We start from the raw sequence: 14,242 nt of genomic DNA on the forward strand, positions 1-14,242 counted from the left end.
TACATGAAATCTTTCAACGTGTTCCATGTGCATAAGCTTACATTGCAGTGTTCCATTATGTTGCCATGACAAACAAACGATTCGTCACATCTCAGATATTTATTAATCCAAAGAACATGAAGCTTATCGGACTAAATCTTGCAATTTCTAGGCTAGTTAGATAGTTTGGGTATTTAAATAACTTAACATACAGAAGTCAAAGAGTTCTTCTTTTGGTAGAAATGTGTGCATTTTCATGATAATATTATCTCGTTTCCATAACCCAGATTATAAAGAATTATTCGTTATATGTAAATAGAAATTTCTTACAATTAAAAAACACACGACTGCGTACATATATATCTTGTTGGTTCTGTACGACAAATTGTGGCCTCCTGGTGTGGTATCCTTGTATGTGATAATCCGGCCTTTTTTGATGTTTACATGTTCTACAGATAATGAAGTTTTTGCTTACACTGAGGACACGAGAAATGTCATTGCAGTTAGTGGATTAAACTGGCGAATCAATAATCATACATACTTTGAAATTGGAAAGAGTAAGCTATATAAAACTATAAACACCGTGACTGATGAAGAAAAAAGAAGAACTTAAGCTTACCTAATAGGGGTCTTTCAGGAGAAATTTAATTTAATTTAGATTTTTATTGGAAGAATCTCACCCTTCAAATATATAAATTCCATCAATGCAAGTGAAAAGTATATAGATATCTTTCCAAGTGCTTATCACGTGTATCATAAAGCAGTAATAGTAACCTAAAGGAATAAATGTGGGGGATATATACATTTCTTTTATTTGAACTTATATCCGATATAAATTTTATCATACTCCTAGGCTACAAGGATCTGAAAGATTTTTTTTTTATTTTGCATGTTTTTGTAAGATATAGAGAAACATCACGAAAGAAATGGAAAATAGGATAGGATGGATGGGAAAAAAAGAAAGTCGAGTTCGAACACACGTTGAGCATTGATTGTGGCGCGATGAGCTCGCGCTGCTGGCGGTTTTGTGAAAAGTACTGTTCGAGCTTCAGAGGGCGCGCTCGGGCGAAGAATTGAAATTCATACAACAAATTCAACATGGCGACAGCTAGCTGATCACGAAAAGGTGAGCTCGTAATATTGTGTGCGTTGAGTTGAAAGAAATGCTGTGTGTGACCCAAGGTGATGAGCGAGAGACCCTCTAGTAACCGACCAAGTCGACAACGCAGAGAAAAAGTACCAGAAGATTTGTCCAAAATTCCAAACGACAGCAAGAAGGAGAAGACCGTGACAGGAAGCTCAAGACAGTCCTCGTCGCAACAGCATGGTCGTTCCCGTCGAAGCAGACGGGAAAGGGAACGAAAACCAAGCCTACACAGCGACCACAGAGAAGATGGACAAAGGATCACATCAAAAACCAAGAGAGAACAGTCTGAGAAGAGTGGCAGTACCGATAAATCAGAATTGTCTGCACAACTTCTGCTTGGGGAAAGCTTGATTCAGTATGGTCGGGGATTTCCCCGTACAAGTGGCGTAACAATGAGGCAAAACCATGGTAAGAATTAGATAATTTCCTACTTAGTTTCGTAATAGCAGCAGAATTATCGTTGCGAGACATACATATCAAGGTTTCGTTGCATAGATATTGGCAAAAAGTGAACGAGAAGACGTATTCAAGGTTCTCTTTGACAACGCCTTTTATTGGAACTGTTGAACTATTTATATTGTTGTTATCATCAAATGACCGTTGTGATCTGCCTGCACCGTCATGCCACGTAAAATCCCATGGCCTCGATTTGTCAACGTAATAGTGAAAGTTGTTTTTCAGTAAGATACTTAAGATGTTAAAATAAAATAAAGACTTCAATGATAGGATCGGACAACTGCATTATTAATTTGCATTTTCAGTTTGAACTGTTTTGCGCGGTCCTTGGTTTGGGAAGGGGGTCGATCGACGGCAGTTTGCCAACATAAACCGAGGTCAAAGTTCGTGTAAGGCCAACTTTGATCGAAACAACACAGCTATTTTATACCATATGGTAAAGAAATGGTTCGATCTCTAAAATGGGAACTTCATGCCTTCATATATCAAGGAAAGAGAACGCAATGTAAGACATCACTTTTAGAGGCAGTGGCCACCTGCATGGCCTTAAAACATACACTTGTGTAATGATGTGCAGTTGTGAGGTTGGATTGTGCCAGGGATCTATTGTACTGAAAACAATGTGTATGTATTCATGAAGTTTGAACCCAATAATTTACTGGAAACATTAAGTCAGCCCATTTGATTGTAACCAGAAATGGTGACATTGTCATTCATTGTTCTCAAGACAAATTGAAAAGTATCTTGTAAAAATTTTAATTTTTGTTATTTGGGCTAATAATGATAGGGGAAAATGTGCACTTGACTTTCAAAGTTAGACACAGCTATTTTACATTTTACAACATTTTAAATTTGCATGAACACAAGAACACATAGATCACAGGCTTCAGTACAGCTGTATAACAGAAGTCTTTGAGATGCATGAATATAACAGATTGTATGGTTATAATCTTTGGAATCTCTGATTTGTTTAATACATACAGTTACACTTACCTGTAAATTATTCTTTCTGTCAAAAAGTCGTCGCAAACCCTGACCGTTTTACAGTACTGCTCTTAATGAGCTGGTCCCTATTTCGAAGTGTAGTGGTAGAAATAATAACTCTGGTTTGCGAGAATGTCAAAAAGTATGTTAATGTCGAACTCTCAAATTCTTTAGGACAATGCAATCCACAGTATACAGAAATAGCTCAGCTTTGAGACTGTCAGACATGATTCTTCCTTTTTGTTACATGTATGTAATGATAGTACATAAATCCTTTCCTAAAATGTCTTCAAAATAGATTGAAGTTTAGGTATTATATGAGTATTAAAAGTAATCCTTTGTGGTGCTCCTTTTCTGTCTCTGTAGATCGTAGTTTGATATTCAATGATGATTCCCATCTGTCAACCCTTGTAAGGCGCATTACACGAGAAGATGATCGTGATCGCCGCCTTACTGCTGCCAGACAACTGAGGGAATATCTCTACCAGCCAGAGAATGGCAAGGTAAGGGGATTTTGCTGTGGTTTGCAAACACTGATGAAGTACTGTATAGCCTGGTTAAGACTTAGTATCGTATGTGTTTGATACACCATAACTTTGGTTGGGATTCTTAGAATATATTTATAGATATTTGCAAATCTGGTTAATAAGAAGCCTGCTATAAATTGTGGAGAGGCTCTTTGGAAAACAATGTTACTAAAATAGGAGCTACATGTAAACGTTTATTTAATCCTTGCCCAAACAATGCTGAGGGTTTTGTTTTAAGATGTGTACAGCTCTAAACTTTGTTTATCCAGAATGCCTCACCCCTATGTACAGCAGGCCTCGCCTTGACCAGATTTGTTTTTAGAAAGGCTGTAATTTGATGTTATACTGATGTATAGACTAGAATGGTATTGTCTGCGATACATCAGTGCCAGCAAGGGTTATACTGACGTATAGACTAGAATGGTATTGTCTGCGATACATCAGTACCAGCAAGGGTTATACTGACGTATAGACTAGAATGGTATTGTCTGCGATACATCAGTACCAGCAAGGGTTATACTGACACATAAACTAGAATGGTATTGTCTGCGATACATCAGTACCAGCAAGGGTTATACTGACGTAGAGACTAGAATGGTATTGTCTGCGATACATCAGTACCAGCAAGGGTTATACTGACGTATAGACTAGAATGGTATTGTCTGCGATACATCAGTGGCAGCAAGGGTTATACTGATGTATAGACTAGAATGGTATTGTCTGCGATACATCAGTGCCAGCAAGGGTTATACTGACGTATAAACTAGAATGGTATTGTCTGCGATACATCAGTGCCAGCAAGGGTTATACTGACATAGAGACTAGAATGGTATTGTCTGTGATACATCAGTGCCAGCAAGGGTTATACTGACGTAGAGACTAGAATGGTATTGTCTGCGATACATCAGTACCAGCAAGGGTTATACTGACGTAGAGACTAGAATGGTATTGTCTGCGATACATCAGTGCCAGCAAGGGTTATACTGACGTAGAGACTAGAATGGTATTGTCTGCGATACATCAGTGCCAGCAAGGGTTATACTGACGTAGAGACTAGAATGGTATTGTCTGCAATACATCAGTGGCAGCAAGGGTTATACTGATGTATAGACTAGAATGGCATTGTCTGCGATACATCAGTGCCAGCAAGGGTTATACATGTACTGACGTAGAGACTAGAATGGTATTGTCTGCGATACATCAGTGCCAGCAAGGGTTATACTGACGTAGAGACTAGAATGGTATTGTCTGCGATACATCAGTGCCAGCAAGGGTTATACTGATGTATAGACTAGAATGGTATTGTCTGCGATACATCAGTGCCAGCAAGGGTTATACTGACGTAGAGACTAGAATGGTATTGTCTGCGATACATCAGTACCAGCAAGGGTTATACTGACGTATAGACTAGAATGGTATTGTCTGCGATACATCAGTACCAGCAAGGGTTATACTGATGTATAGACTAGAATGGTATTGTCTGCGATACATCAGTGCCAGCAAGGGTTATACTGACGTAGAGACTAGAATGGTATTGTCTGCGATACATCAGTGCCAGCAAGGGTTATACTGACGTATAGACTAGAATGGTATTGTCTGCGATACATCAGTGCCAGCAAGGGTTATACTGACGTATAGACTAGAATGGTATTGTCTGCTATACATCAGTACCAGCAAGGGTTATACTGACGTATAGACTAGAATGGTATTGTCTGCGATACATCAGTGCCAGCAAGGGTTATATACTGATGTAGAGACTAAAATGGTATTGTCTGCGATACATCAGTACCAGCAAGGGTTATATATTATTAAACAACTGAGGAATTTGATGCTAATTTGGATAATAATAATGAAAGTAATATCATTGAAATGAAGATTGGAACTGTAATAAAGACATTGTGTTATGGATATTGAATGACACAGTAGAAAAAATGCTATACACATGTCATTCTTACAGCATAACTCTAAAAAAAAAAGAAATCAACCATCTTCATTCGTACTTGTTCAGACAACTATAATGTATGACTTTATATTTTAATTGCTTATCAATATTTTGCATCCAAAGTCAAAGTAAATACCAAATAATTCAAGTTAATGGTCTCACAGTCTTTAAATTGTTTACCCAGTATTTCAGGTCATTATATAATCTAATAAAAGAATATATGATAGCTTAGAGATTAGTTAGAGTAGAAAAAACGACTAGTGTTATAGATTATAAATATCGAATTTCATATTCCCTAATAGTAATACATTTTTGTGCAGCTTGAATCTAAATTCATGAAGAAGAAATTACCCTGGAAAATTTTATTTGATAATGATTACTATTAAATGTGAGGGATGATAGAGATAGCTTGTCAATTTCAGAACAAATGGTGAAGTGTAATTTGTGTTATGCGTGTCAGAAATTTTCCTGCTTCAAGTCTCCTATTCACACACCAATAGAATGGCTGTGCTGTAATAGGTTGTGGTTGTGGTGATAAAAATTATTTCACATTTGCTGAGTGTGAATAAAATAAGCCATTCACAACGTATACTGCATTGTGAAGTCAAGATAATTGAAGCAGACTCATATTAATGTTTATTATATTCCCCAGACTGAAGCATGTTTTGATTTTTTTTCACAGGCTATTTCCAAAGTAATTGATAATTTGCTAGCTGCTCTACAAGAAGTCTTTTATGAAAGGTAGGCACCTTCCTATTGAATTTTTGTTATTGACAGAAGTGTGAAAGAAAGCGTAGGAACTTTGACATTTGTGTTATACAACAAGTGATGCGATAACAGACTTGATATGTTGAGACTTGAGTGTTCTAATCCATTATGTAAGCTGTGTGTTACAACATGATGTAATGATTTCAACTTTCAAGGATGTAGATAGATTCATAGTCGTAGAGTAAAAAAAAGATGAAACATAAAAGGTTTGTTGTGTTCTCTGAAGGTGCATTAAGCCTCGTCAAATTTATGTCAGACTAGAGTACATTGTTATGCCAGTAAATTTCAACTAAATAAAGGAATATAATTAAATTGTTTTCAGGAAGTCTTAGGGTAGAACCCACTACTGCTATAGTTTGATGATTTGTTTTGGGATATGATGCAATTTAGCCAACTTAGAGCCATTTTTGTGTCAAAAAATGTTATTTTTGGTCAAAAAAACATAAACTCCAAAACTACTGGGCAGATTGGCCTGGGATTTGGTGGGAATGTTCTTAGAAGTGATATTCTGCAGATTTTCTGTAAAACATTTTGGCCCTAGCAACAATAACCATGCCCATAGCAACAACCAAATGGTAGTGTGTTTTGGTCAAATAACAACCTTATCAGGTAGGCAAGTGTAAACATTAAAAAAATGTATGCAAATATCCTCAGATAACATTTATTAATAGGCAATTGAATAAGCATTCAAGAAATGTATGTAAATGTGTCTAGCAACAGGACCATGCCCATAGCAACAACCAAATGATCTGGTATATTGCAAAGATAACAATATGTATTAAAAGACAATTAAATAAACATTCAAAAATATGTATGTAAATGTGCCTGGCAACAAGACCACACCCATAGCAACAGCCAGATGATCACTTTATATTGGAAAGATAACAACAGGGATTAGTATACAATATAAAAATACAAATTAACATTCAAAAAAAATTTATGCAAATATTCAGCCATTGGCACTATATTTCATACAACCTTATACATCACACTACCATGACTGGTAGCAATCCCCTGAAAACATCCATTGCAAGGGGGGGGGGGGAGGGGGTGAGTCATCTATAATGACTGCTTGTTTGTTTTGGATCGGTTTTTGCAGCGTTTCAGTTGTCAACTGTCATTGGCTATAGAATTAGCATTTCCCAGTTGGGAGTTTTCAAGTCACACAGTGTGTTAAATTGGTTAATTAGAAATGGTGATGAGTTTTACTCTTTCTCTTATCAATTGATTTATGAGAAAATGTTATGTGTTATCTGGCGCTCTCTAGTGAATGGTCTTGTCTTGAAATTAACATGTTTGGGGCTAATAATAGTCTGTGAATATATGCTTAAGCCACACTATCTGGAGTATCATTTTCGATTGGACAACCAACAATATATATTCATGGAAAGTTGTGGAAATACCAATAATTAGATACTGTATATGTTAATTTAATAAATAGAGGTCTATTTTATCTATTAGTACATGTAGTACAGAATAGGTTGAAATAGTGATCATGTGGAGGCACTGTTTTTAGGGTATGGACAACCCAAAAATCAGTTTGAGGGAATTTATTGTACCATACTCTGCGTACAGATACACAAATGTGATTACCCACATGTGATTCAATACTGTTCAGTGTGTACAACATTACAAGTAAGTCATTACATCTAACAAAGAAGTTTTTAAAAAAAAATGTTTGAGTTGCAGCCAGTGCAGCTTTAAACTATTGGGTTGTTTTTTTGTTTCACCAAAATTTTAGATGAATCAAGTTTTTTTTAAGTTTCTAAACAAGATTTGAAGAAGCCTAATATATACTTAATTTGTTTCCAATTGGTACCTATCATTCTGAAATTGTTACAGTATTTTTTTGTCATTCATGCATAAACGATGCGACATCATATACTGTCAGAAGACCTGTAGACTCAGGTTGAAAGCTAACATTTACAGTATTTTCAAAATCATTCAAAGTATACATGACTTTTCACAATTAAAAATAAATACCAAAAATTATATTTGAATTTCATATTAGTCAGCAATTTTTTTTCCAAAAAACAGTACTTGATATGACAATATTTTGTAGTTGCTCATGCATAAACAATGTGACTTCACATCCCTGGAGAAGACCTGCAGACATAGTTTGAAACCTATGGTTTATTTAAAAATTCAAGAATTTTGAAGAATACAAATTTTAGATTTACTTAGAATGTAAATATCACCTGTACAGTTGAGCCCTCGTCATAGTAGCCATGTTTTCTACATTTTTGGGGGGATATGGAAAGGTGTACATTACAGTAGATGTGTTTATCTTGTCACCAGCTACTCTTCCTTGTTATGCACAAACACATGTCACTTTATCAGATATAACAAACTTTACATCAATTCTCTCCTAGAAAAATGTCTGTGAGGTTAAAAATGTCTCTGAGGTTACATTGTAAAAATGGCTGTGAGGTTACATATAGCTGTGAGGTTAAAATGGCTGGGAGGTTACATATGCTAATATTTGATGAAAGAAATATAGTCGTCATAACTATTGTAGTACCGGTAATGCTAAGAATGTTTTTTATATGATGAGAAAAATAAAGACCTCACAAGATAACTTTTTATAATGGTTTATGATAATGTGTATTTAAATATTTGTTTGTTTTAGTTTTTGAATGTACAAATTTTGAGTAGCTTTTCAATGAATAAATGTAAGAATTGACAGGCAACATAATCATAACAGTTTACAGAATCTTTGAACAGTCTAATAAATAAATAATGTGAAAGTTCAATGTCTACTTTTGGAGGTAAGATTATTTGATGTATTATACTATGTTCAGCAAAAAATATGAGATACATAAATTGATGCAGGTGTAAAAAAAGAAGACATTCCCTGCTGGTGATTTATATCTTGTTCATGTCATTAGGGGCAATGTGTCAAGCCTTGTGAGTACCTCTATGGTATAAATAATTTCTGGGATATTTTGACAATATTTCTTTCCCATGTTAAAAAATAAGATATGTAAAATTGTAATGCAAATAATTCCCTAGAGGTTCTGTGCATATCAAGGCGAGCTTCTGACTTGAATTAATGGTAAAAAAAGAAACATGATTGATATGTTTTGCAATATTATTTACGCTAGTGTACATTTGGGTTAGGTGGATTATCCTATATACTTCTACCTCCATGATTATCCAAAATGTTGAGAACTACTACACTGGAGGTTTGAGTTTACTAAGATCTATAGACACAAACTAACATTATTGTGACATGGTGATATAATTATCTATTATTATAATAATCTATTGAATAGGGAACTTGCAAACCCACCATGTTGAATGTTGCATCATGGGAAAAGTGATAATAAATACTAATCGAATAGTATTGTAAATAATAATATTAAATTGTTTTTAACCACAAATGATCAATTCATAGTCACCCTGACAATTGTGGGAGGTTTATTTTATCGGCAACTCAAGATTAGTTATTATGATAACCACAGATAATCCCATAGTCCTTTGTGTCTGAGCATGCTCAGTCTGGATTGCAAGTTCCCTATTGATGTTAGTTCAGTTATATTCACAATAGGGTGTCTTTTCTGATGACTTCCATGATCTTATGATATTTTTGGGACGTGGTGACTTCTAGTGTTTTCACTATCTGGATTACAGGGTGATAATAATCCACACAACAAAGACACCACTATCACCCACTTGTATAATCTACCACATTGAACATCAATAGTTGTAGTTTGTGTCTATTTTAGTAATCCGAAACCTCAATTGCTGTTGTTGTAAGAAAGGAGAAATGGAAAATATGAGAACTATGTACTCTTGGTTGATTTATTTATTTGAAACTGAACATTTAGGTGATGCTATGTCATGGATTTGGACCACTTAGCAATACATCTTAGGATCAGTGCACTTTCTAATAAAATGACCCCAAAAAATTGTGTTGTGCGTCAAAATGATAAAAGTGTTTTCTTGTTAGTTACCAAGAGATAGAGGAACACTAAAGCTTTAACTAGCTGACAATATATTTCATAAAGTCTTGTTCATTTTTTGGATGTTTTGATGTTGTTTTACTTGCTATAGGTCTGTACATTATTCACAACTAGACATCAAGTAAGAATAGAACACAGTGATAAGTCAAAATTTCAGCTCATCAGAAGTATTCAACTGTTAAAGATTTGGTGTATTTTGCAATAATAGTGAAATGATTACAGCAGCTGAGGTTTTGAAATGAAAAGGGTGTCTTTAAGACCCCGAGGAAAACTGATTCAATTAACTGTCCTACTTTTCTGTCCTTACTGACCCCGAAACATCTAGATCAATACATGTGGACTGGCACAGATGGCCAATTATGGAAAATGAATGGGACTGTTTGAAAAAAAGTATGAAAATCCAAAGTTACCCACAGGCGTTATTTTCCCTATCTGACATTTAAAAATCAGAATTCTTACCTGTGTTGCATGCTGCTTGAGGACAATAGGCGACCTTAAAATGAACCTAATGTGTGGTATTGATATTATTTTTACTAACTGTCACGATTCATACATCATGAAATACTATTAATCAAATTTGTCCTCGAGATGATTTAATCTTGAAGTATTAGTGAGTATAGAATTTGTTTGATCGATATTAGATGGCATGTAAGACTATATGTCTGTTCCTTTGTAGCATGGTGACTAGTTGAATGAAGGGGTGTTGTCTGTACCTGTCTGTGTCTGTTTGTCTGTCTGGCTCGCTGTCTGTCGCTCTGTCTGTACTATAATCACCATGATTGCATTGTCGACACGTTTGTTTGTAATAAAGGTGTACCAGGTTGATGAAAATTTCAGACAAGTCTGGTTTTGTTCTGGTGTCTGCCATCTTGTTCTGTTGTCAGCCATATTGTTATGTGTCAGCTATCTTGTTCTTGCTGGTCCTGGTACATTTGTAGTACATTTCAAGTACAGGTACACATATAGTATTCACCGTAGAATGTTTTCACAAGATGGCCTAGTGATCAGCAACACTGTTTGTTTGTTAGAGGCCTGGAGAAGGGAGAATATTGGATCGTGTGGCCATTAAGATGTCATTTTTGTTATAAATTTAAGTGGTTCGGAGTATAATTTTAATTTTGTCAAGATGGGGCATTTCAGTAGGACTTGGCACCTTGTCACTTTCTCTAAGAGAACATTTCCAGTCAGTCTGTTATGATGGATGTGTCAAAAGAAAGGCCATAATGTCAAGCCTAATTGTTATAACCTCTTCTATGACAGAACAATGTATCTGCATGTCAAAATAAAAACAGAGGAGCAAAATTTGCCACTGATGACATGTAATACAAATGTATGTGTACCCCATTGTAATACAATATCACTTGATGACTTGACATGTAAGTCTGACTAGAACAGTGAAAGATATAAAACCAGTCTATACCAACATTTCAAAATCTTTTTAAAGTGTGGTACATTTGAAAGTTGTTAATATGAAAATATTTGGTATTTTAGATCAATCAATGAGAAACATAAAGCATGTCAATACAAGTACAGAAGAGTCAGTGTTGGTGGATGTTGGCAGCCTGGGTGGCACATTTGGTAGTACATCCACCTAGTGATTGGAAAGTGCTAGGTCTGAGTCTCCACACCCAGCCAACATTCCTCCTTCTCGACTTCACTATCTAAATCATTTTCATCATCTTACAAAAGTTAGTCTTTGCCGGATCCATCATTAATGTTGTCATGTTTTATGATTTCAGGGCACTGAATGAATTGAAAAAGGAGATTTCACAATGCCTTGGTATATTAGGCAGTCATTTAGGTTATGATGCACAGATGTTTTTCCAATGGCTGTTTGGCAAACTGAATTCGGCACCTTCTGATGAGGTCAAAGCACTTTTCCTTGCTACTCTAATGCAGGTAAGAGAGAGGCCCCACATGTGGTTTATGAATTATAGTAATAACTGACATGCTAGAGTCATCCGTGATACACTGATAAGATTGCAGGAGAAAGAGCTTTCTCTAAGTTGCACCCTGGGAGATGTATTCGGCAATCTGTGTCTGTTCTGTAAAAAGTGACAGATTGTATGCAAAGGATGTAAGATGGTAGGTTACGTGAACATAAATATGATCGATTAATTTGGTGGCAACCAAAACTTTGAATAAGCACTTTAGTCCAAATTCTCTGGTACATTTATGGTGAAAAACAATTAGTCTGGTAAAGCTACACAGAAATTTTGTCCAGAACAAAAGAATGATCCCTTTTATCAGCAAACTTTTAGGATTTGCTAGCAAAATTTTTTTCTTGTCTGAGTCAAATTTTTATTTGTAGCTATGTTCCCAAAGTCCACGAACATTCATTCTTGCAAATGAATGATCCTATATAATCGTTGTGGTTCCACTGATACTCTAAAGGTTGAACCTGGGATTGAAACCATGGCTTTTAAAGTTCATAATGTTTCCTTAGGGTTACACATTATGCCATAATTGTGATAGAGAATCTAGTATGTGTTATGGAGTCTAGGGAGATTTGACCTGCTTTTCCTTTTAAAAAAATGTGTGAAATTTTGAATATCGGAGTCTGATTGTGAGTTGACCCCATTTCTCGTTTGTGATTTTACAACCTTCAGGCTTTGCAAGAAGATAGAGAAAAATTGGAATTTGCAGAGCTGATGCCGTTTGTGATGAATAATTTGCAAACAACTCTTGAAAGTGTAGATACCCCAGGTAAGAGATATAAATAATGACAGTTGTAACCTTAAGATTTCCTCCAAGTGCATGTATCTGGTTTCATTGCTCATCACCAAAATTACCTAACTTTATTCGCTGACTGTTTTAAAAGTTCCAAAGAGGAGCATAAAATACAGTTCTGTTTAGTTGACAATGTTTGAAGTAGCTAGAATAATGTTAGAATATGAAATGGGTAGTGTAAATAATGCAAATATTTGGGTTTAATTAATATTAGAAGCAGACAACATTACACAATAAAAAAATGTGTGCATGTCATTTTAAATAATGAATCCAAAAAATTCATATTTTTGGTTGTAATAACAATTTTTTGATGAATTTTGATGACTTGATATGTTTACTTTTATGTTTATTAAGTAAAACCAAATAAAAAGGATGGGGTTCTGACTACGTAAAATATGGTCGATACGAACTTTTGTTTGTATTTTTGGTGATCACACCCTCGCTGTTTCTAGTCTAGTGTAATATCTTTTATTCAAATCTTTTTGTTTGTGTCATTACTTGTACTGTTTTTGTAAACTAATCAAAGAAAAAATTAGGGTCTACATGGGAAAATCAGGCTTGTTTTCTGGGGGTGAACTAGGAAAGAGTAGGTAAGGTTGTAAGTAGCTAGGTAAGGTTGGGTAATGAAAACAGTAACATGCCTAAGAATCATTCCCTTGGATTGTGCTTTTCTTTTCCTGTGAAGTCTTTTTCAATGCTGTTTCTTGACCTACTTTCCTGTAAAAATGACAGGCAATCAATTATGATATGATAGCTTGTAGTAGAAATCTTAGCTAGCTCTATATGATTAATGGAACACATAATGCTTTCTAACCTTCTACAGATCTGCTTGTAGCTACAGTGGATAATATTCGCTATGTGTCTGAGGTACACCCAGCTGTGTTTGGCGTTCACTTCAGGGTAAGCAGAACAGAGTGTATGCACATGTTTGTCTGGATGGACATCAACAAATTGTCGTTTACCAAGAAAGAAAAGATTTCTATGGACAACTGGAGAATAACAGGATCTGTAGTGTACACCATTTTATATATATTTCAATCAGAAAAAAATTAAAGCTTAAAGCTGCTGTATACCTGCAACATTTTGTGAAACTGGTTTGTTCGATGTAATGACTTACTCGTAATATCGTACATCCTGCACTGCACAGTATTGATACACCTGTGGGTAAACACATTGGTGTAGCAACACATATAATATATCCAATTAAATTGATATTTTTGGTTTGCACCCAAATGTTGAAGGTCAAATTATTGGCACTTTAAAGGGGAACACTCCAGGAAATAAAACTATTTTCATAAACTAAGGATTCTGGAGAGTCATTTCATGATTTTACATCACCTACAATTACTTGTGATTGCAGAGAAACATGAAGTTTATCTTGTGCATTTATAGGGTATCTCTGCTGTAGGCCTTTGCATCATGGGAGTTAGCTGACATATTACAGTCATGGTTGCACAGTGAATATTCATGACTACCAAGTGCTTATCCCCTTCAATGTAAAACATCTCTCATGAACAAAAATAAATACCCAATCCTCATCCATATGGCCACTTTAAAGGAAGCACTTAATCAATACACTTGGGATTTTGAAACCGACATGTTTTGAAAAAAAATATGTTTCCTTCTTCGGAGTCCACACTATATCCATAGACCCACCTCCTCTATGCTATATCAGAATGATCCAAATTACAAAGCATTGTTGATTTTCAAATTTGTGTCATTGATTCAAGTTGTTTGTACATCT

General features: G+C 35.3%; 1 protein-coding gene across 1 annotated transcript in view; it reads left to right on the plus strand.

Moving 5' to 3' along the window:
- Positions 1-1,085: 1,085 nt before the first annotated feature.
- Positions 1,086-14,242, plus strand: part of LOC144435772 (serine/threonine-protein kinase SMG1-like) — a 71,689-nt gene continuing 58,532 nt past the window's right edge. Inside the window, exons 1-6 of the mRNA XM_078124391.1 lie at positions 1,086-1,534; positions 2,933-3,069; positions 5,718-5,776; positions 11,508-11,667; positions 12,378-12,474; positions 13,322-13,398. Of these exons, the coding sequence (XP_077980517.1) occupies positions 1,165-1,534; positions 2,933-3,069; positions 5,718-5,776; positions 11,508-11,667; positions 12,378-12,474; positions 13,322-13,398 (900 nt within the window). The 5' untranslated portion in view covers positions 1,086-1,164. The remainder of the gene's footprint in view (positions 1,535-2,932; positions 3,070-5,717; positions 5,777-11,507; positions 11,668-12,377; positions 12,475-13,321; positions 13,399-14,242) is intronic.

Source organism: Glandiceps talaboti, chromosome 5 (assembly GCF_964340395.1).
Source record: "Glandiceps talaboti chromosome 5, keGlaTala1.1, whole genome shotgun sequence".
Lineage (NCBI taxonomy): Eukaryota > Metazoa > Hemichordata > Enteropneusta > Spengelidae > Glandiceps > Glandiceps talaboti.